General features: G+C 49.4%; 1 protein-coding gene across 4 annotated transcripts in view; it reads right to left on the bottom strand.

Moving 5' to 3' along the window:
- The window catches only part of suco (SUN domain containing ossification factor), a 46,725-nt gene that overhangs the window by 11,017 nt on the left and 12,818 nt on the right, over positions 1-22,890 (bottom strand). For 2 of the 4 annotated variants that reach the window (XM_077017253.1, XM_077017254.1), the window contains exons 2-18: positions 18,553-18,661; positions 15,207-15,296; positions 14,645-15,057; positions 13,253-13,369; positions 12,816-12,951; positions 11,383-11,488; positions 8,337-8,464; positions 7,907-7,974; positions 7,552-7,659; positions 7,365-7,470; positions 6,163-6,183; positions 5,203-5,258; positions 4,161-4,252; positions 3,864-3,929; positions 2,969-3,052; positions 1,392-1,482; positions 1-279 (exon numbers count right to left, since the gene is read on the bottom strand). The exon at positions 1-279 is cut by the window's left edge and continues 930 nt beyond it. In XM_077017253.1, the coding sequence (XP_076873368.1) occupies positions 1-279; positions 1,392-1,482; positions 2,969-3,052; positions 3,864-3,929; positions 4,161-4,252; positions 5,203-5,258; positions 6,163-6,183; positions 7,365-7,470; positions 7,552-7,659; positions 7,907-7,974; positions 8,337-8,464; positions 11,383-11,488; positions 12,816-12,951; positions 13,253-13,369; positions 14,645-15,057; positions 15,207-15,296; positions 18,553-18,661 (2,070 nt within the window). The remainder of the gene's footprint in view (positions 280-1,391; positions 1,483-2,968; positions 3,053-3,863; positions 3,930-4,160; positions 4,253-5,202; positions 5,259-6,162; positions 6,184-7,364; positions 7,471-7,551; positions 7,660-7,906; positions 7,975-8,336; positions 8,465-11,382; positions 11,489-12,815; positions 12,952-13,252; positions 13,370-14,644; positions 15,058-15,206; positions 15,297-18,552; positions 18,662-22,890) is intronic. The other 2 variants (XM_077017255.1, XM_077017256.1) reach the window with 2 other exon arrangements.

The raw sequence follows: 22,890 nt of genomic DNA, 5'->3' as shown, positions 1-22,890 counted from the left end.
AGGTGTTCATGGAGGCTGGCCAGACACGACAGGGCAGACAGGTGGGCGCAGTAGAACCTGCTCTCCCCCCCCCACACCTCCTCCCGTCTCCCGTCTTCCTCACGCTCCTCCTCCTCCTCTTCCTCCAGCAGGGTGACGGTGGGCGGGGCGACCTCCTCCTCTTCTTCGATGAGGACCACGACGCGACTCTCCTCAGGCGGCGGGGTGGAGGGGAACTCGGGAACGGCCACTTCTGGATCCGGCTTCACGAGAGTGGGGTCCAGTTCTGAAGTGTGCATCCTGGGAGAACAGGAAGACCATGAGCAGTTGCCCCGGAAACGGAGGAACGAACAAGACAACTGGAAGGAAAAAACTGCCGAGCGTTGACTTCATTACAGGAGTTCAGGACTTCCAGGTTTGTTTAAAAATAAACGACACGTCTATTACACGTTAAACCCGACTGTTATGTGAGAGTTCAAAAACTAGAAAGAAGAGATTGAGGATTTTATTTCACTTATTTTTAGACATGCATTAAAAGGGTTGGCTCAGTGTGTGATCAAACCGCACTAACTAGTTTGAGCTAGAAAAGGATTTTACCTGCGGCATTTGGCAGCATGATGTAAACCTGAGTGTGAGTGAGTGTGTGTGTGTGTGTACATACACTGCTTGCTGCTCTGTGGGGGTGGGTGTGTGTGTGTGTGTGTGTGTGTGTGTGTGTGTGTGTGTGTGTGTGTGTGTGTGTGTGTGTACATACACTGCTTGCTGCTCTGTGGGGGTGGGTAGGTGTGTGTGTGTGTGTGTGTGTGTGTGTATACACTGCTTGCTGCTCTGTCGGGGTGTGTGTGTGTGTACATACACTGCTTGCTGCTCTGTGGGGGTGGGTGTCGGGGTGTATGTGTGTGTGTGTGTACATACACTGCTTGCTGCTCTGTGGGGGTGGGTGTCGGGGTGTATGTGTGTGTGTGTACATACACTGCTTGCTGCTCTGTGGGGGTGGGTGTCGGGGTGTGTGTGTGTGTGTACATACACTGCTTGCTGCTCTGTGGGGGTGGGTGTCGGTGTGTGTGTGTGTGTGTGTGTGTGTGTGTGTGTGTGTACATACACTGCTTGCTGCTCTGTGGGGGTGGGTGTGGGTGTGTGTGTGTGTGTGTGTGTGTGTATACATACACTGCTTGCTGCTCTGTGGGGGTGGGTGTCGGGGGTGTGTGTGTGTGTGTGTGTGTGTACATACACTGCTTGCTGCTCTGTGGGGGTGGGTGTGGGTGTGTGTGTGTGTGTGTATACATACACTGCTTGCTGCTCTGTGGGGGTGGGTGTCGGGGTGTGTGTGTGTGTGTGTGTGTGTGTGTGTGTGTACATACACTGCTTGCTGCTCTGTGGGGGTGGGTGTCGGTGTGTGTGTGTGTACATACACTGCTTGCTGCTCTGTGGGGGTGGGTGTCGGTGTGAATATGGTCTCTGTTGTCACCCCAGTGCCATTTTCCATCCCCGAAGACACATTCCCTGCAAGAGGCCAAACAATCTCACAATGACATACTGAGAGAGCAGAAAGAAACCATGTTACGTCCTGCTGGGAGAAAGGGATAGATGAGGAGAGGAGAGGAGAGGAAAGAGAGACAGGGAGAGGGAGAGAGAGAGGGAGAGGGAGAGAGAGATGGAGAGAGAGATGGAGAGAATCAGAGACACTGCCCACAGCTGAGCACGGCTTCACATCCCCACAAAGAAGCTCCTTGTTCATCCAGACAGGTACACCCCACTAGGCAGGACTCAAATACGCCCACCCAATCTACCAACTACAACACACACACACACACACACACACACACACACACACACACACACACACACACACACACACACACACACACACACACACACACACACACACACACACACACACACACACACACACACACACACACACACACACACACACCTGGTGTCCTGTACCAGCAACACTGGGGAAACTCATTCATTACAGGATGAAAATAAACAACAGTGACATGTCTTAATGGGGACCAGCAGGCTGGAAACCCCACAACAAGTAGGTGAACCACGTTTTTCACTGACACAAACACTGACATGTCAGTCAACACTGACATATCAGTCAATGTTCAACAGTATACAAAATGACAGATTTATGCCTCAGAAATCTCACTCTTTTCTGATGTTCACAAACACAAGACAGCTGTTTACGCCGTCAAAAACAAAGCAACAAACATGCTGGTTGCCAGCAATATTGTAGCTCAACACCTCGAGCTCTAACCTACAGTACTGACCAGGATACCTACGAGCAGATGACAAATCACTTTTCTACGTCGCTCCACATCAGAGCATCCGGCTGAAAGCCGAAAACGTGAACGTAACACTGAAGGTGTTAAACCCACGGGTCAGTGGCGCATGAAGCAGGGAGCAGGACTCCTGCAGGACGCGGTGCGGGACCTCCTGGCACGAGGCCCACGTGCTGAGTGAGAGAGAAGCAGCTTCTTCTCAAAGGGTCATCACTTCTCCTCAGGCTCAAATACAGCAACACACACTAATCTGGGCTACATGAACACCTAATAGAAATGCTGTGGATATTATTCTAGGGTTTGTCTGAAATCAGTAGACACGGCTAAAGCTAGAACACGGCTTCAAAGGGCAGTCTGGAGTCTGGCCAGGGACTTGGATTCTTGAATCTGCATCAGGATGGTCAGGCGGCTGGTGTGACGTGCTCGGTGGCTCTCTAGTGCCTCTGGCCCTGCTGCGTCCTCATAGATCACACGTCTCCTCCAACACACCTTCACCACCCACTCCCCCTCCCCCTCCACCACCACCACCTTCCTGCGATGTGGTCACACCAACGCCCCTGTGACACCCCTGCCCGTCACACACAGCTGTGAGAGTGTGTGTGTCAAGGGAGGACAGAGAGGGGAGGAGGGAGAGAGAGAGAGAGTGAGAGATATATCCACGGGGAGGGGGATTAAGGACAGAAACAGAATTATTGTACCATCCATCTGAGCTCCATCCCCAAACTCGGGTTTCCCTCCGAGCACATTCGCAGCGATGTTGTTGACCATAGTGAGGATGGCGTCTGCAAAGAAGAACGGAGCACAGCTGTGGTTAAACCTCCGGACTACAAATCCCACCGTAAACGAAGGCACAAACGCATACTGAGCTATAGGGATGTGGCTATGTAGGTGGGCGGCCCAAGGGAGGGTCCGATGGGCCAACATCCTGTTCTTGGATATTTGCATGCTTTGAAAACACTGCTCATTGACTCGGGGGGCCTGTGTTCAACAGAGCTAAACAACATACAGTAATGCGTGATCAGTCCTCTCCCACACAGATCTGTCCCTGGCCTGAGGGCACCACCAAACCAGCACAGGCACAGCCGTGTGTGTGTGTGTGTGTGCGTATACACGCTGCTTTGCATGTTTCTTGCGTAATTACAGAACAGGCAGTCACTGTGAACCCTGCCTCAGTGGGGGATACAGAACCGCTGAGCAGAGCAGAGTACCAGGCAGCTGGTCTCCATTTCCACAGGCCTAGCGTGTGTACACAACATACCTTAGCAGTTAATAAAATGCCACTTAGCTGGGTGTGTACTTGAATAAGTCTATCTAACAGTACCAAACCTATCTGCCTGGACCTCTACACAGAACCTGAAATTATAAAAATTATAAAATTATTATTTCCACATAGGATTCTTATTTCCACATGTGATGGCCTTCAAGACCCCAAGAGCAGCCGTCTATGGCCTGGGAACCGAGGTCCTTATTTGTATTTATTAGCATGTCCGCTACAAACACAGGGTCCACAGAGCTAGCCATCATCCAGCCAGTGCATTCTGGGTAAATACGGAGACCCTGAGGGTTCACCATGCAGGAGGAAGATGGGCGTACTTGTGGCAGAGCCCAGGAGGTTCTTGGACGGCTTGTCCTCAGATGGAAGGAAGCCTGGGGGATAATCTGCAAAAGGTCAGAGGTCAGAGGTTAGGACAACAGCTTCAGTGGCTGAGCTACTGGACAAACATGAGTTCACAACAGCTATGACATGCAAAGGTGTAATAAATCCGGGTGGATGTGCACAGCCCGGGGTCTAGGAACAAGACACGAACGTCCTGTTTACCAAACCAACACACACCTCCTCCCCGACAAACACACCTGCAGAATAAGACTCAAAACCTAAGAGGGTCCTACCATAGTCTTCATCCAGGAACTCGACCCTCTCTGAGGGGTACTGAGAGTCTGCAATCTCGTCATACTCCTCTACCATACTGGTACCAAACACCCTGAGAGAGAGAGAGAGAGAGAGACAGACAGAGAGAGAGAGAGACAGAGAGAGAGAGAGAAAGAGAGAGAGAGAGAGAGCAAGACAGAGAGAGAGAGAGACACAGAGAGAGAGAGAGAGAGAGAGAGAGAGAGAGAGAGAGAGAGAGAGAGAGAGAGAGAGAGAGAGAGAGAATCTAAACTGGGCAGGAGCAACAAAGGCGAGTAGCTATGCTGAAACATGTATAATTAGTTCCATAAAGTATTTTCCTAAAGCCCCAGACATCCCCACCAGCAGTGCCACATATATTCCAATGCAGTCCTGTTGGCTGAAAGACAGACAGCTATGTTTCTTGAGATTCATCTATAGGGTTTCAACATCTCATATACATCATCACAATCACATTAAAGGAGTTCTCTTGAATCAGAGACACCTCTGATGTACGTGTTGCAGATGCAGTTTTAGAAACAGGAGAACAGAACTGAGGCTATTTGACACAGATCTGAAAATGCTCATGAACTCAATTCACACTTCCAAGGAAAAGCAGTTCAGACGTTGGCCTTGGTCTGCATGTTTTCCACAGCTACCCTCCCACAGCACAGAAAAGAACTGCTTTACAGTGTAGGTCTGTGTGTGAGTGTGTGTGTGTGTGTGTGTGTGTTGCTCTCTCGCTCTGCCGCAGGCCTGGCCCCTGAACAGGCCTCTAACCCACATAACCTGTTCTGCCAAAGAGAACAGACCAACTGCCACAGCGAAGAGCAACTCTAATCTAATCTAGCCTTGTAAAATCCCCCATAAACCTGCAGATGTATATGGAACCCTGCACATAGCCCTGCGGCTCACACCCCCACCTCCACCCTCAGATACTACTGTGCTTTTGTATGCAGTTACCACCATTCAATTAAATCAAAACAATTAGACATACCTGAAAGAGGAAACAGCTAACGAAAGAAGAAAAGTCACACTACTCACCTGATGAGGCTCAGGGGGCAGAAATGTTCGGATCCAAAATGAGAGAGCAGCTCAACCTAGAGTGAGAGAAACAGAGCGGCCAAACCGTCAGACGGACAGAGCGGCCAAACCGTCAGACGGACAGAGCGGCCAAACCGTCAGACGGACAGAGCGGCCAAACCGTCGTCAGACAGGGAGCTGCAGGACATCCACGTCCCCCTGCTAGCCAAGCCCAGCCAGAGTGAGGCTTCCTTACAGTGCAGTGTGAGGACAGAGAGAGCATGGAGACAAGTGTGTGTGTGAGGACAGAGAGTGTGGAGACGAGTGTGTGTGTGAGGACAGAGAGTGTGGAGACGAGTGTGTGTGTGAGGACAGAGAGTGTGGAGACGAGTGTGTGTGTGAGGACAGAGAGTGTGGAGACGAGTGTGTGTGCACGCGCGTGAGACGAGTGTGAGTGTGTGTGTGAGGACAGAGAGAGCGTGGAGACGAGTGTGTGTGTGAGGACAGAGAGAGCGTGGAGACGAGTGTGTGTGTGTGTGTGTGAGGACAGAGAGAGCATGGAGACGAGTGTGTGTGTGTGTGTGTGTGTGTGAGGACAGAGAGAGCATGGAGATGAGTGTGTGTGTGTGAGGACAGAGAGAGCGTGGAGACGTGTGTGTGTGTGTGTGTGTGAGGACAGAGAGAGCATGGAGATGAGTGTGTGTGTGTGAGGACAGAGAGAGCGTGGAGACGTGTGTGTGTGTGTGTGTGTGAGGACAGAGAGAGCGTGGAGACGAGTGTGTGTGAGGACAGAGAGAGCGTGGAGACGAGTGGGTGTGAGGAGACGAGTGTGTGCGCACGCATGAGAGGAGTATGAGAGGAGTGCGAGTGTGTGTGTGTGTGTGTGTGTGAGACTGGGTCCCTGCCAAGTGCCTCTGGATTTCAGCCCTGCCACCAAAGGCGCTCACGGATGTGTATGTGAAATATGAGAAAGATGCTAACCTTTATGTACTTGATGAACATCTGAGGCAAGACAGAGAGAGAGAGAGAGAGAGAGAGAGAGAGAGAGAGAGAAAGAGAGAAAGAAAGAAAGAAAGAAAGAAAGAAAAAGAAAGAATCAGTAAACAAAGAGACTTTCATGCCACAAGCATTATATGAGCCACACTACAGGTGACACAGGAATAAAAGCCCAACAGAGTTCAAACATACCTGTGTGAACAATGAAAGGTCAGAGAAACAGAGGTGGAGAAAGGGAAAGAGAGGTAGAGAGAGAGAGTGAAAAAGTGAGTGACAGGAAGAGAGAAAGTGAAACTGGGGGTGGGGTGGGGTGAGAGGTGTAGAGAGAGGCAGACACAAGGATAGCATTGAATAGTTAAGCAGTATATGAAGGCACAGTCTTCAGGACGAGAAGCTTCCAGAAGAAAAAGGGAGAAAGCACAGAACACAGAGGAAGGACGGAGTCGTGTAAACATCCCCCAAATTACAGGACTGAGGAAAAAAAACAACTGGAGAAAGAAATGGAGGGGGGGGGATGGGAGTTATTTTTTACATTTTAGCATCCGACACGTATTTTCTGTCTGGGTGGATGTATTGACTGACCCAAAGCCATCAGTGTGTTCAATGAAATGGACGCGAGGTCGCAGCTCTCTGTCCAACAATGGAGCCTTCGACTCCTGACACGCCAGTGTGACTTTCTAACGCATGTCATGTTACCATCCTCAATAAGCGCCCACACACACCCCCCCACCCACACCCACACACCCCCACACCCACACACCCCCACACACACCCCCACACACACACACACCCACACCCACACACACACCCACCCACACACCCACCCACCCACACCCACCCACACCCCCACCCACCCACACCCACCCCCCCCCCCCCCACACACACACCCACCCCCCCCCCACACACACCCCCACACACACACACACACACCCCCACACACACACACACCCACACACACACCCACACACACACACACCCCCACACACCCACACACCCCCACACACCCCCACACACACCCCCACACACCCCCCCACACACCCCCCCACACACACACACACACACCCCCACACACACACACACACCCCCACACACACACACCCCCACACACACACCCCCACACACACACACACACACACACACACACACACACACACACACACACACACACGGCGGCAGCCCCGCGTTACCTTGACGTATTTGGCGTAGAGCTGCTCGTCCAAGGGGAAGCTCTGCACCGTGCGCTCGTCCCGCGCGTGGAACGTTCCCAGCTTGATCCACTTGTTGGTCGGGTACCTGCGGGTGAGATGAGACGAGACGAGATGAGACGAGACACGAGGCAGAATGTAGTGCGGGTGCAGAATGCCAGTGGCATACCTGTCGCTTATGGAGACCAGAAAGTCTTTAGGCGTAGAGGAGAAGAGTTCAAAGTTCGCAATGTCCAGCTGCTTCACCTGGATTGGTTCACAGAGCTCGATGACGAACCTGAAGACACGAACGTGGGGGGGACCCCATATGGTGATATCAATATTACTGGCAGCATATGTGCAGGCGTGTGCGTGTTTATATAGACGTGTGTGATCCAGAGAGACAGATGAGGTTCGTGTGCTCAGAATAGATAATCTCCCTCTCCAAGTTTCAAGGAGAGATTTGACCATGAATCACACGTGCTCATTCTCTGTTCCTGCACCTGTGAGCAGAGACGGAGCTCAGCAGGGCCAGAGGGACTCACCAGATCTTATTACTGCAGGGGTTCAACATGTACAGGTCCATGTTCTCCATCAGGATAGCAGAAGTGCTCTGAAGATGAAGAAAGCACAAACACACACACAAAACCTGCAAATCAGACAGTTCCACTGCATATAAATAAATTCTGGCAATGCCATATGTTTGCCTCAGGTCCTGGGTCCTAAAGCCTACATGCTCCCTCTACCCTACATTTCCCTGGGCTATAGACCCCATGCCAATTACCCTGCCCTACACTGGACCCTAGGCCCAAGACCCTAGCTGGATCTTTCCTGGGTCCTATGCCCTCAGATCTCTACCCTGTTCCCCCTCCAGGGCCCTAGGCCCTCTACCCTGTTCCCCCTCCAGGGCCCTAGGCCCTCTACCCTGTCCCCCCTAAGGGCCCTAGGCCCTCTACCCCATCGACAGGGTCTTACCTTGGCTTCATTGTTGGCTGCAAGGATTTTGGCCCCACACTCCACTGATGCGTAGTTGTTCTTAAAGTTCTTCTGGACCTTCTTGCCTGGCTGGGGGCTGCCGTTAGACGAGGTGTGCAGAGACTGACCTGGAACAACCAACATTTATCTCGTTAGACTTTTTTATATTTGTTTCAATACGTGCAAATGCATATGTATATGGACAATTTCCTGAACACCTATGCCAACTGCACTTGGTGTGCGTGTGCAGGTGTGTAGATTGCACAAATCTGAAGATCATGTTTGAACACTTTCACTACGGTCGTACTAGCCGTCTTCCATGGAGGCAGCCCCTCTCGCACTGATCTGGGATCAGATCTGAGGGGTGGGGAAATCATCCCATGTCTTGCTGCTGGGTGTTCGATTATTATTCCAGAATGATCTAAGTCATGGGTTAAAGCAAGAAATTTTCATTTGACTGAAAATTTTTTCTTGGCAAAAGACAATGCCAGCAATTACTGAAAATGTGGTGTAGTTGGGACACGGCCTCTTTTGCCTAATTCTACACAATAAACACATTTATAAAGTATATTTATCTAAACAGCCTGTGTAAGGAGAGAAGAGAGAATGAACACCTGAGCAATAAATGTACATAAATGTGTATTTAATGGGAGTTATCTGGGGGTCCTCTTCCAGAAAATTATTTAAAGATCAAGTCAAATTTAGTGAATCCTGGTGAGAGGTATGAAGCTCTCTTGTTTTTATCAGATTCACCATCGCAAAAACATAAGCCGTAAGATTACCTGCTTTAAGTAGGTATGTTACAAAAAAATTAACACCACTGGATAGAGCTTTTAAATACAAACAGAACAACACCATCCATGTTAAGCCTGGTTTAAGCCTTTATACTTGACGCAGCACGAGTGGCGTGAGCAGCGCGAGGGTCCGCACGCCGAAAATGACGTAATCGCGGTGGCTCCACCCGTGCGCGAGAGCCTCGCAGTCGTGCACCTCTCGAATTTTGTAACTTCGCGCTTCAGCGCTTCAGCGCAGTGAACCAAGTCATGTTTGCCGGGTTCATACACCTTTATAAGGTGGAATTAAAGCACTTGTACGTCACTTTCAAGGTCCATTTCAACGCGTTCTCAACGTTAAATTTAATTAAGTTAAATATTTATACATATACTCGAAATGATTCGAAATAATTCTCTTTTTATCACATTATTTAATGGTGGTTTATTTTCAAAACGCCCAATCTTAACGACTTCACGTTCTCTCATGTTTCGTCCTGGAATTACAAGAGGCTCGTATTTGTTAACGTAATAACTGTTCAGTCAGACAGATATTTGTTGTGAAACGAAGTAGTTACATTTTCAAGCATTTTAAAGTACTTTAGCCTAAATTCCAGCACTAATGCAACATTACAATTGGTCAGGTAAATGTTCATTCCCCTGTTTTTGAGGGAACTACACTGCAAAAAGAATGTGACGCAGCAAGTAGCCTCCGCCGTTCGCGCAGGTGTACAGAGTCGCGCGCTACGGTCATGCCAGGCAGGAGGGGGGTAAAAACTTTTCTACGTAACATCCGCAAATCTGAAGGCGGAATGAACCGCAAGTCAATCAAATGACACCGCCATCATCTATCCAGCGCTGATGAGCGCCAGTGAGAATCATATTTCGGCCACAAAACAGATAGCACGTGCGTGTGTTGTTTATTATGATTTGACTGATTTTTTCCCCAAAAAAATCAAATGACGGAAATCCGTCGTAGTGACAGAGAACTTTAACCCATGATCTAAGTACAGGTGACCAGAGCAGGTCATTAAAATACATTGGAGTCTCATCCATTTGTGATATATGTGAAACCTCCCTTGCTTCAAAATGTCCAACACACAACCATCTCTAGGTTTACAGAGAAACAGAGAAAATATCCAGTCAGCGGCAGTCCTGTGGGCGCAAATGCCTTGTTGATGCCAGAGGTCAGAGGAGAACGGACAGACTGGTTCGAGCTGATAGAACGGCAACAGTAACTCAAATAACCAGTCGGTACAACCGAGGCATGCAGAAGAGCATCTCTGAACACACAACACGTGCAATCTTGAGGTGGATGGGCTACAGCAGCAGCAGACCTCGCTGGGTGCCACTCCTGTCAGCTCAGAACAGGAAACTGAGGCTACAATTCACACAGGCTCACCAAAATTGGACAAAAGAAGATTGGAAAAACATTGCCTGGTCTGATAGGGTCAGAATTTGGCGTCAACAACATGAAAGCATGCAATGGTGTGGAGGATATTTCCTTGGCACACTTTGGGCCCATTAGTACCAATTGAGTATCATGTCAACACCACAGCGTACCCCAGTATTGTTGCTGACCATGTCCATCCCTTTATGACCACAGTGTATCGATTTTCTGATGGCTACTTCCAGCAGGATAACTCGCTATGTCATAAAGCGCAAATCATCTCAGACTGAACAATGACTTGAATGATCTCCACAGTCACAAGATCTCAATCCAATAGAGCACCTTTGGGATAGATATATATATAGTTACAATAATAAGTAATTAATAATTGGTGGGCAGACGTTTAGCCCAAAGGTGTGGCCCATCAAACTGAAGCCCAGTATGTACTGGTATTTCTTAATGGGTCCAGCCACTTGTCCATTTTAATCTCGACAGTTAATGAGCCTGAACTATCAGTCAGAACTCAAATCTAAATGAACATCCATAATAAATATACAGACAGAAAACAGAGAGACAGAAAGAGAGGAGAGAGGGAGAAATACCAACGTGCAACATTATGTTGATCACATTAGCCAGAGTTAATGTGCTCTCCACTGCATTATTAATGCTCTTCCCAAAAAGAAGCTCAGGGCTGTGTGTGTGTGTGTGTGTGTGTGTGTGTGTGTGTCTGGGTCTGATGATACATGTTTGTAGAAGTTGAATGAACATGAATGAACATGCTGACATCACAAAGCACTTAAGTGCACTTTACTACAACTCAGTGAACCCTTCTGTGTGTAGTGAGTTGTTGTTGTTGTGTGTGTGTGTTCTGGTGATTTGTTCTCACTTTTCTTCTCCTCCACCTCCATCACTTTCTTCTTCCACTCGTCAAAGGTGGGGATGTCCTCTTTGCTGGGGACAGGAGGATCTGTCCCAGCCTCAGGATCAGCCACCTATAAACAACACAGGACAGGTCACCCAAAACACATTCAGAAGTCCCCACCCCTGCCCCCAGCCAGACCCCTGATCAGAGGTGTGAGGGACAGTGGGACACTCACATACACACCCACAGAGGAAAAGGACAGATCGGCTTGCCTGGATTTTATGAGCATTTTTCTGATACCATAAGCATATTTCAAAAAATAAAACTGGCACAGACCTCTATGTTTCATTGTTCTACTGGAATTTCAAAGATGTTTCTTCTGGGTCTGTTGTCTAATCCAGGGCTCACCCCTCTCCACTGTCTGTTTTGGGTCTGTCTCATCCAGTGCTCGCCCCCTCTCCCCTGTCTGTTTTGGGTCTGTTGTTCCATCCAGGGCTCGCTCCCTCCCCCCTGTCTGTTGTCTCATCCAGGGCTCGCCCCTCCCCCCTGTCTGTTACGGGTCTGTTGTCTCATCCAGGGCTCGCCCCTCCCCCCTGTCTGTTACGGGTCTGTTGTCTCATCCAGGGCTCGCTCCCTCCCCCCTGTCTGTTGTCTCATCCAGGGCTCGCCCCTCCCCCCTGTCTGTTACGGGTCTGTTGTCTCATCCAGGGCTCGCCCCTCCCCCCTGTCTGTTACGGGTCTGTTGTCTCATCCAGGGCTCGCCCCTCCCCCCTGTCTGTTACGGGTCTGTTGTCTCATCAAGGGCTCGCCCCTCCCCCCTGTCTGTTACGGGTCTGTTGTCTCATCCAGGGCTCGCCCCTCCCCCCTGTCTGTTACGGGTCTGTTGTCTCATCCAGGGCTCGCCCCTCCCCCCTGTCTGTTACGGGTCTGTTGTCTCATCCAGGGCTCGCCCCTCTCCCCTGTCTCCAGGCAGAGTCTGTGTGAGCGTTTAGTACAGGAAGCATTTACGAGGCTGTTGAGGACGTGATGCCAAGCTAACAAACCACACTCCACTCTCTATAACTGCAGCAGTCAAGCAGGAAGTCTTAATAACTCTCACATGTGACATCTGACATCAGAATATCCGTGTGTGTGTGTGTGTGTGTGTGTGTGTGTGTGTGTGTGTGTGACCTCCAGCAGTGCGGTATCACCTGTGGGAATTCGAGACCTTTTCACTCAGGGTACAATGAAGTAAAAGGAAGAGGCCAGGTGAAAGCAAGCATGGAAGTTTCCCCGAGCGACACGCACTAAAATCTCACCCAGGACCTCTGGGTCCTAGTGCCTGCCAACAACGGCTCCACCATGAGAGCACACAGCAGTCTCAGCGTTGACATTCTAATACTACTGGTCACATACATTGTGAGTGCTTATTATACCCAATATCGTGTGTGTGTGAGTGTGTGTGTGTGTACACACACCTTTTGGTCCTCTGTGGGGTGTGAGGTGTTGACTGTCTGCTCCAGCTCTGTGGGGTCTGGTTCAGGAGAGTCCAGTGAGGCGACCAGGTCAGCGTTGGTCCCTGTGGCCTGTGTATCCACTGGTTCCACCTCCACACTACAGAGCAGGACAGTCAGGGGGTCAGGAGGTCAGAGGGCGAGGTTCATGAACAAAACAGTTCACAACAAGCACACACCAAACTACATTTTGGTTTGACAGCTTCACAGCCCCGCCATAGGGCAGGAGACACAAAATATGCACAAATGATCAGCAAATCAGGGAAGAGCGAACGATGGAAGATGTTGTGCGTCTAGCGCCTCCTTGCAGCCTGCTTATCCCGCAGTTATCCCGTTACCTGGTCGTTACGAGGTAATGAGCAGGTTAGCTGGCAGTGAGCCAGCACATGCTCTGTACTCACCTGCTGAGGGCGGAGCCTGGGGCATGGGCGTGGCTGGGGAGGGCTACGGAGCCCAGCTCACACTGAGTTGCACTAGAGTTCTTTAGTGGGGCACCAGCAGGGGCAATCTCTAGTGCACTGAGGGGAAAAATCATACGCCATTTACCAGGGGGGGTGGTAGGGAGAGAGACAGTGGGGGGTGTGGGGGTAGGGGGGGGGGGGACTGAAAGGGAGGGAGAGAGAGCAAAGGACTAAGCGAGTGAGCACAGGCAGGAGCGATATAAACTATGTTGGGTCCAGGTATAGCAGGCATGAGGGGTGAAGGTTAAGAAGAGAACTGCAGGTGAATTCTGCACACGGAGGCTTTGTGGTGGGTGGCTGTTGGCCTATCACAGAGGCTGTGTGGTGGGTGTTGGCCTATCACAGAGGCTGTGTGGTGGGTGTTGGCCTATCACAGAGGCTGTGTGGTGGGTGTTGGCCTATCACAGAGGCTGTCTGGTGGGTGGCTGTTGGCCTATCACAGAGGCTGTCTGGTGGGTGGCTGTTGGCCTATCACAGAGGCTGTCTGGTGGGTGGCTGTTGGCCTATCACAGAGGCTGCCTGGTGGCTGATGGCCTATCACAGAGGCTGTCTGGTGGCTGATGGCCTATCACAGAGGCTGTCTGGTGGCTGATGGCCTATCACAGAGGCTGTCTGGTGGCTGATGGCCTATCACAGAGGCTTTGTGGTGGCTGTTGGCCTATCACAGAGGCTTTGTGGTGGCTGTTGGCCTATCACAGAGGCTTTGTGGTGGCTGTTGGCCTATCACAGAGGCTTTGTGGTGGCTGTTGGCCTATCACAGAGGCTTTGTGGTGGCTGTTGGCCTATCACAGAGGCTTTGTGGTGGCTGTTGGCCTATCACAGAGGCTTTGTGGTGGCTGTTGGCCCATCACAGAAGCGGCACAGGAATGAAGGTGCCAGCCTCTGCCTACTCATGCGCTTCCACAGGCCGACGTCCTGACGTCCAGACAGAAGAATGAGGAAGAATACAAAGTGCTGACTCATTCAGTGAGGAAGAGTACAAAGTGCTGACTCATTCAGACTGGAACACAGCTGTCTAAGTCCAGTCAGAAATCCCAACAGTACCATACATCGAATGAACATAAACACTCAATCTCGCTCTCTCCCTCTCTCTCTCACACACACACACACACACACACTCACACACAAACTAGATCTTAGATGGTGGTGGAGTTGTTGCCAAGCAGAATAACAGCGGAATGAAAGGAAATTCATGGATGAAATTGGTGAATTCACAGAAGAACTCCGGACAGAACAAATAAAAATAAAAACTAGTCCAGACATGAAGCAAAAATCAAAGCAACTTAAATTAATAATGACACAATGTCAAGCGGAGTCCACTCGGTTCCTCACCTGGAGGGGACATCAGTCGCGGTGTCCGAGGTAGCAGAGGCGGGGTCAGAGGCAGGGTCAGAGGCGGGGTCAGAGGCGGGGTCAGAGGCAGGGTCAGAGGCAGGGTCCAGGTTGTCCTTAGGCTCGGCCGTGGCTTCGGCGTCTTGGCCTAATTGAGGTTCGCTGTGGAGCTCAGTGGGAGGAGCAGTAACAGCAGCAGACACCAGCGTGTCTGTGGTGGTGGGCGTGGCCTGGGGGAGTTCCAGCTCTGTCTGGGGCGGAGATGGTGCTGGGGCCGATGTGTGGGTTTGTGTGCGCTCAAAGTCCAACTGTTCCGGGTCGGGTTGGGGTTCTGCTTGGTGCAGTTCTGGCTCTGAGATGGGTTGCCCCATGTCTGGAAGAATGCCTTCCACCACTTCTACTAAATTCATAGTCTACCACAAACACAGAGAGAAACAGTTCAGCGACCACAGACTACATAAGAGAAACAAGACAAATACAAATGTTTATACAGAAGCATATAGCAGCACATCTTTAGGGGTTTGATGCACCACAGCACAAGCAGCGACCGTCGTTCAGGCACCTGAGCACATTTGGCCTCTTCCGAGACATCTGTCTGCTCGTCTACGAAGGCTCCCTCCATCTCCAACCCTTGCACCTCCTTCTCCACCTGCTGTAAGGAGTCAACAAAGGGTTAAAACCACAGGACACACAGGGAGAGACTCCTCTAAAACTAGAGCCTCATACACACACATAGGGAGAGACTCCTCTAAAACTAGAGCATCATACACACACACAGGGAGACTCCTCTAAAACTAGAGCATCATACACACACATACAGGGAGAGACTCCTCTAAAACTAGAGCCTCATACACACACACAGGGAGAGACTCCTCTAAAACTAGAGCCTCATACACACACAGGGAGAGACTCCTCTAAAACTAGAGCCTCATACACACACACAGGGAGAGACTCCTCTAAAACTAGAGCCTCATACACACACACAGGGAGAGACTCCTCTAAAACTAGAGCCTCATACACACATACAGGGAGAGACTCCTCTAAAACTAGAGCCTCATACACACATACAGGGAGAGACTCCTCTAAAACTAGAGCCTCATACACACACACAGGGAGAGACTCCTCTAAAACTAGAGCCTCATACACACACACAGGGAGAGACTCCTCTAAAACTAGAGCCTCATACACACATACAGGGAGAGACTCCTCTAAAACTAGAGCCTCATACACACATACAGGGAGAGACTCCTCTAAAACTAGAGCCTCATACACACATACAGGGAGAGACTCCTCTAAAACTAGAGCCTCATACACACATACAGTGAGAGACTCCTCTAAAACTAGAGCCTCATACACACATACAGGGAGAGACTCCTCTAAAACTAGAACCTCATACACACACACAGGGAGAGACTCCTCTAAAACTAGAGCCTCATACACACACATACAGGGAGAGACTCCTCTAAAACTAGAGCCTCATACACACATACAGTGAGAGACTCCTCTAAAACTAGAGCCTCATACACACACATACAGGGAGAGACTCCTCTAAAACTAGAGCCTCATACACACACATACAGGGAGAGACTCCTCTAAAACTAGAGCCTCATACACACACACAGGGAGAGACTCCTCTAAAACTAGAGCCTCATACACACACACACAGGGAGAGACTCCTCTAAAACTAGAGCCTCATACACACACACACAGGGAGAGACTCCTCTAAAACTAGAGCCTCATACACACACACAGGGAGAGACTCCTCTAAAACTAGAGCATCATACACACACACAGGGAGAGACTCCTCTAAAACTAGAGCCTCATACACACATACAGGGAGAGACTCCTCTAAAACTAGAGCCTCATACACACACATACAGGGAGAGACTCCTCTAAAACTAGAGCCTCATACACACACATACAGGGAGAGACTCCTCTAAAACTAGAGCCTCATACACACACACAGGTAGAGACTCCTCTAAAACTAGAGCCTCATACACACACACACAGGGAGAGACTCCTCTAAAACTAGAGCCTCATACACACACACACACACACACACAGGGAGAGACTCCTCTAAAACTAGAGCCTCATACACACACACACAGGGAGAGACTCCTCTAAAACTAGAGCCTCATACACACATACAGGGAGAGACTCCTCTAAAACTAGAGCCTCATACACACACACAGGGAGAGACTCCTCTAAAACTAGAGCATCATACACACACACAGGGAGAGACTCCTCTAAAACTAGAGCCTCATACACACACACACACAGGGAGAGACTCCTCTAAAACTAGAGCCTCATACACACACACAGGGAGAGACTCCTCTAAAACTAGAGCCTCATACACACACATAGGGAGAGACTCATCTAAAACTAGAGCATCATACACACACACAGGGAGAGACTCCTCTAAAACTAGAGCCTCATACACACACACAGGGAGAGACTCCTCTAAAACTAGAGCCTCATACACACATACAGGGAGAGACTCCTCTAAAACTAGAGCCTCATACACACACATAGGGAGAGACTCCTCTAAAACTAGAGCCTCATACACACACATAGGGAGAGACTCCTCTAAAACTAGAGCCTCATACACACACATAGGGAGAGACTCCTCTAAAACTAGAGCCTCATACACACACACACAGGGAGAGACTCCTCTAAAACTAGAGCCTCATACACACACACACAGGGAGAGACTCCTCTAAAACTAGAGCCTCATACACACACACAGGGAGAGACTCCTCTAAAACTAGAGCCTCATACACACACACAGGGAGAGACTCCTCTAAAACTAGAGCCTCATACACACACACAGGGAGAGACTCCTCTAAAACTAGAGCCTCATACACACACACAGGGAGAGACTCCTCTAAAACTAGAGCCTCATACACACATACAGGGAGAGACTCCTCTAAAACTAGAGCCTCATACACACACACAGGGAGAGACTCCTCTAAAACTAGAGCCTCATACACACACACAGGGAGAGACTCCTCTAAAACTAGAGCCTCATACACACACACAGGGAGAGACTCCTCTAAAACTAGAGCCTCATACACACATACAGGGAGAGACTCCTCTAAAACTAGAGCCTCATACACACACACAGGGAGAGACTCCTCTAAAACTAGAGCATCATACACACACACACAGGGAGAGACTCCCATTGTGTGAGCATTAGATAAACATCAAGAGCTCTCAAAAATCTCTGTGTACTTTTACAGCACAAAACATCCTTTAAAGTCACATTAAGCAAACTACGCTTTGTGTGGGTGTGTTTGTTTAAGGAGGCATGAGGGAGAGAGACAGAGATATATAGATTAAAGAAATGGAGAGAATGAGAGAGATAACCAGGAGACTGATGGCCTTTAAAGGGCAAACAGCACGTTGGTGGAGTTTAGCCTCCACGCATGGTGGTGCTACACAAGCTCTTTAATGCTCAAATGGCCCTAATTTGCAAAAGTGAGCCAATATGTAGTTCAACGCTAACCATGTCTGCTAAGAACAGGCTCACTAAAGTTACCGTGAGGCTAGTCAGTCAACACTAAGAAATGAGGACAACAGAACCCCCTGTATACGTGAGAGAAGGTTCAACTCTACTGAAAAGAAGAGGACAGAAACGAAACAAAGCAGGCTCTGGTGTACAGAGTGAACCTGCTGACAGACACGCGTGGCCATTTCTTAAACATGCGGCTCAGAGCACAAGATGAAATGGAATGAGACCGGTCCGTTTGTACAGTGAACGCTAAACTACACAGCAAAGCTATTCAGAAGAGACCAGCGGTTTGTCCTGTGACTACAAGGAAATTTCACATGTCCGTTTCTGCTGGGCTGTAGAAAGTGTGTGTTCAGCTGTGGGTGCGGAGGTGTGAGCTGACTGGTGTTTGTGTCACCTTCTCGTGAGTCCCGTCCTCCGTTGCAGCGCGAGGGACACCGTCCTGCACGGGGAGAACTGATCCTGGAGAGGGCTGCTCTGAACAGTGGGCATGACGACCGCGAGACCTGCAGGACACACGCGGGACAGCCTCATTAGCATACCAACAAACACCAGGAGCAGAAATATGCAGGCACAAAAAAAAAAACAATACAAAACCATGAATATTCGAATGCAAAATCATCAATATTCTAATTCAAAAGCATTATTTTTATAATACAAAATCAAATCATGCCTGCAAAAAACAAAGCAATGGTCAGCTGCAGGGCGGGTAGGGCAGCCTTTAGCACAGGCCCTCCGCCGCCATGGGGGCTGTACACCTACACTCTGATTCAACAGCCTTGGGGGCTGTTTGGGGGCGAGGCATGGAGGAATTTGAACTGCTCTATCGAACAAGCAGCTCCAGAATGATGAGATTAGCAGAGATAAGAGTGAGTACTCCTCGCTGTTTGTTCAGGGTTAAACCGAATCTCACAGCACTGCTATTCAAAACCAAAGACGTGTGCTGTAGTGGCTGGAAACGGATTTCCTGGAGCCAGCGGTTCAGAAAGTCCACCTTTAATGCACTTGTGCTCTGCTCAGGAGAGCGTCAGTGGTTACGGTCTCTCCCTCTGGGCCCTGCTTTGGAAACCTAACGCTGTTGAAAGCAACAGCTTTGCTTCTGAAACAGAAACGAGGACGCTCATTAATGTAAATCAAACGTAGCAGTCAGACAACGCGGAGGCGTGGGGGTGGAGAGGATTTCTCCACCACCATCCCAGCCTGCACCAGGGACACAGGGGGCATCATGGGGGTGTGTGGGGCGGCGGGGTTAGAGCCACACTCTTCCACCATCAGCCTATCTTTAAAAAACATCACGTGGCTGTGGACAACAGCTGGGCCTTGTTATTGTACAGCACACAAACAGTAAACTGAGAACTTCACCTTGAAACCGGGCCTGACACCTGCACACATGGAGACAGTCTGAAATGCTGTCAGCACCCCAGTATATATGCCACGGTCACTGATACTGGACGTGGGAGAGAAATTAATAAGTAAAACAAATAAATTAAAATAATAATAATAAAGAAATATCAGACAATTCAACTTCAACCCCTATTACATCATACCAGAGCCGTCTACTCTACTAAAGACTCCATACAACAATTATCACACAGAACAATTAATTAATTAACAGATTAAGCAGAACAAAAGGTGTTTCATTAGAACAGACTGTGCTATGGCAAAGCAAAGAGGGCCTGTCTGGACACACTTCATTTTGATACTCCGTGTGTTGCCGTAGGGGCAGGCTCGCACGGGGGGGGGCAGGCTCGCACGGGGGGGGGGGCAGGCTCGCACGGGGGGCAGGCTCGCACGGGGGGGGGGGCAGGCTCGCACGGGGGGGGGGGCAGGCTCGCACGGGGGGGGGGCAGGCTCGCACGGGGGGGGGCAGGCTCGCACGGGGGGGGGCAGGCTCGCACGGGGGGGGGGGGGGGGCAGGCTCGCACGGGGGGGGGGGGGGGCAGGCTCGCACGGGGGGGGGGCAGGCTCGCACGGGGGGGGGGGGCAGGCTCGCACGGGGGGGGCAGGCTCGCACGGGGGGCAGGCTCGCACGGGGCTCTAGGGATGTCCAAGCCAAAGACCTGTTCCTTCCTCATCAAGATCTGAGCCTACTGACTGAAAGAAATCTGATCAGGATTCCACCATTTTCTGTTTTCCTGCTATCTGCAGCACTAAACATGGTGACAGTTGAATTGAAGTGACAGCTGAATTGATCCCATCAGAAAAACTCCACAGTAACTCAGAGCTCATGTTTCCTCGTTGCTGAAATTATACAGCTTCATTTAATATTTCCTTACATAGTTGAACGCATTTTAATCTGAAATGTAACACATTTTATTTGAAGAGGCATGTGGGGGTGTCGGTTACGTCAGCGTTACAAAGGCGGAGGGTTACGTCAGCGTTACACATGCCTGCTGGGTCTGCCCCACCTGCTGGGTCTGCCCCACCTGCCCCCCAGCACTGCCCCTGACCAACCACTGCCCTGCACATCTGAGAGCTGATGGAGAAGATTAGACCACAGAAAAATGTCAGAATTTGTTGAGGCTTTAATTCTGCTGTTTGCGCCAAACCGTACAGAGCAGGTGAAAGGTCACGGTTTAGATTAGTTTACGCTGTGAACGCTTACAATGGAATTCAATTATAACTTTATTTCTCCTGGTTATGCAGCTTTGACAATTTCTTTGTTCCAAACGTGAATGGACACAGAACCGGTGGGCGTAATCGTGCGGCACGCCACACGTTATCTTGAGTGACGGCACAACTGGAAGAGGCTGGGCCGAGTGAGCTGACGTTGTGGCCCACACACCGCCCAGGCCAGCAGACTCACGCAGACAGTGGAGTGTGAATGGGGATCAGAGACACTGCAGTGGAGAGGAGTGTGAATCCAGCATTTTCACAACCAACTATTTCACACGCAGGGACATTATTCAGAACCAAATTCACACAAAACATAACCATGCAGGAGAGTAAACGCCCTTATTTGTCATAAATCTTGAACACGCAAAAATTAAACGCATCAACTAAAACCTTAAAATCCATATTAAATATGTGTACAAAATAATACTAATAATAATGTTCACAGTTCATATTCCCCTTCTGAAAAGAGAACCATGAAAGAGAAGCGTATTGCATCACCATCACAGTCAGAGTGAGTGCTGAACTCTGCACGGCATCACTGTGCTTTTCTGACACTACGTGAACCCCCAGCCCAGTGACCCTGCGGAAGCTCGTCAGACGCCCAGACACTTCTCTCCACTTCCTGAGGAGTCAGGCGGCGGCCGGCTTCTCGGACACATCTCTGCTTCTGCTGCTTGTCTGGCGAACATGGTGCAGATCTCTCAAACCCATTAAAGGTCCACCATATATGATACCAGAGCACTGGAATAGAGCCAGTGTTGGGTGTAGAGACCGATGCTGAACCTCTCACACACGCTTCCAACATCATGATTCCACATAAAAAGCGTTGAGTCTCTTCAACGGCGAGAAGAGGCAGCTGGTGTCGTGCCATCATCCTCTTGGCAAAGCCACAGAAGTGTCATTGCTTTCTCAGAGATGAGCACTTGGTTATTGATACTGGTGTGGCTTCCATTACGTCCATGTTTAATGGAGCCGTCAGCTCCGAGGACCAGGGCCAAAACCTTTGGCACTGAAGGCCACGGATCTGTGCAGATTCCAGCGTTGAAGAGCAGGATCGGGGAGGGAAGATGGTCAACAATGATGAGCAATGAAGGACCCTGTGTGTGGCAGATCACGTGGTTACATGTTACAAGTCTTTGCCCTTCGAGTTTTTTCTTTTAGGCTGTCTAGCTGGTTGGAGTTAAACACTGAAGATTTCCTGTTCGTTTTATCTTCCCGTGATCAGAGCACCAAAGCCACAACCAGACCAATTCTACAGCCAAAGACCAAACAAACAACCCACCATCACCAAAAGCCTCCGTTTACCTGAAACCAGTACTACGCTTAAAATCCAACTTTACTGCGCTGGTCAGTAATGCATTACTGTATTATCTCCGCAACATCTTATCAGGTTCTTTTTGGTTTGAAGCAAAACACATTCTCCATATAATCAACAACAACTAAATTGATATTTTGAGGTGACCTTTCATGCAAATCCATCAATAACATTTTTTCCCCAGTTTTATAACTAACCCTAGTAAATGTCTAGGTAAATAGTAAATTTAAATGTATTAAATATATTGCGATATGATTCCAAAACACACCTTATTAATGTCCCACACTATAAGTATTACAGAGTATTTGATAGAAACAACCAAAAAAATACAAAAACTACCATTCCAGCAAAATCATAAATGCTATAATGTCTAACTTACCAGGAAGTTATTGTGCACCACATATTTAAAAGTGTAACACATTTAAAAGTCAACCATGTCACTACATATTTAGAACACTGGACGACTAGAACTAGAATCAGATTCTGAGGATCTAGGCCAGGCCTTTATTTGTCTTACACACGTAAGTGCATTGAAATGCGATTTCCGCATATTCCAGCTGAAAGTCAGAGTCAGACATTGTACAGCATCCTAGGCATGTCGAAGGATGACTACTGACAGTCCCAGATCCTACTGCCTAGGCTAGCTGCCTATTCTATTAAGATATTATGAGCTCACAAGAGTACACTGTACTAGAGTACTGTACTACATACATCATGAGCGACGCCATGCGCTGAACGACAGAGCTCCGTTTAAGCCTTTAATCTCATTATGTATAATTGAGAATCCTTGTATAAACCGTTAAC

Source organism: Brachyhypopomus gauderio, chromosome 9, assembly GCF_052324685.1.
Source record: "Brachyhypopomus gauderio isolate BG-103 chromosome 9, BGAUD_0.2, whole genome shotgun sequence".
Lineage (NCBI taxonomy): Eukaryota > Metazoa > Chordata > Actinopteri > Gymnotiformes > Hypopomidae > Brachyhypopomus > Brachyhypopomus gauderio.
Note: the sequence above shows the minus strand (reverse complement) of the source record. Positions and strands in the feature narration are given on the sequence as shown.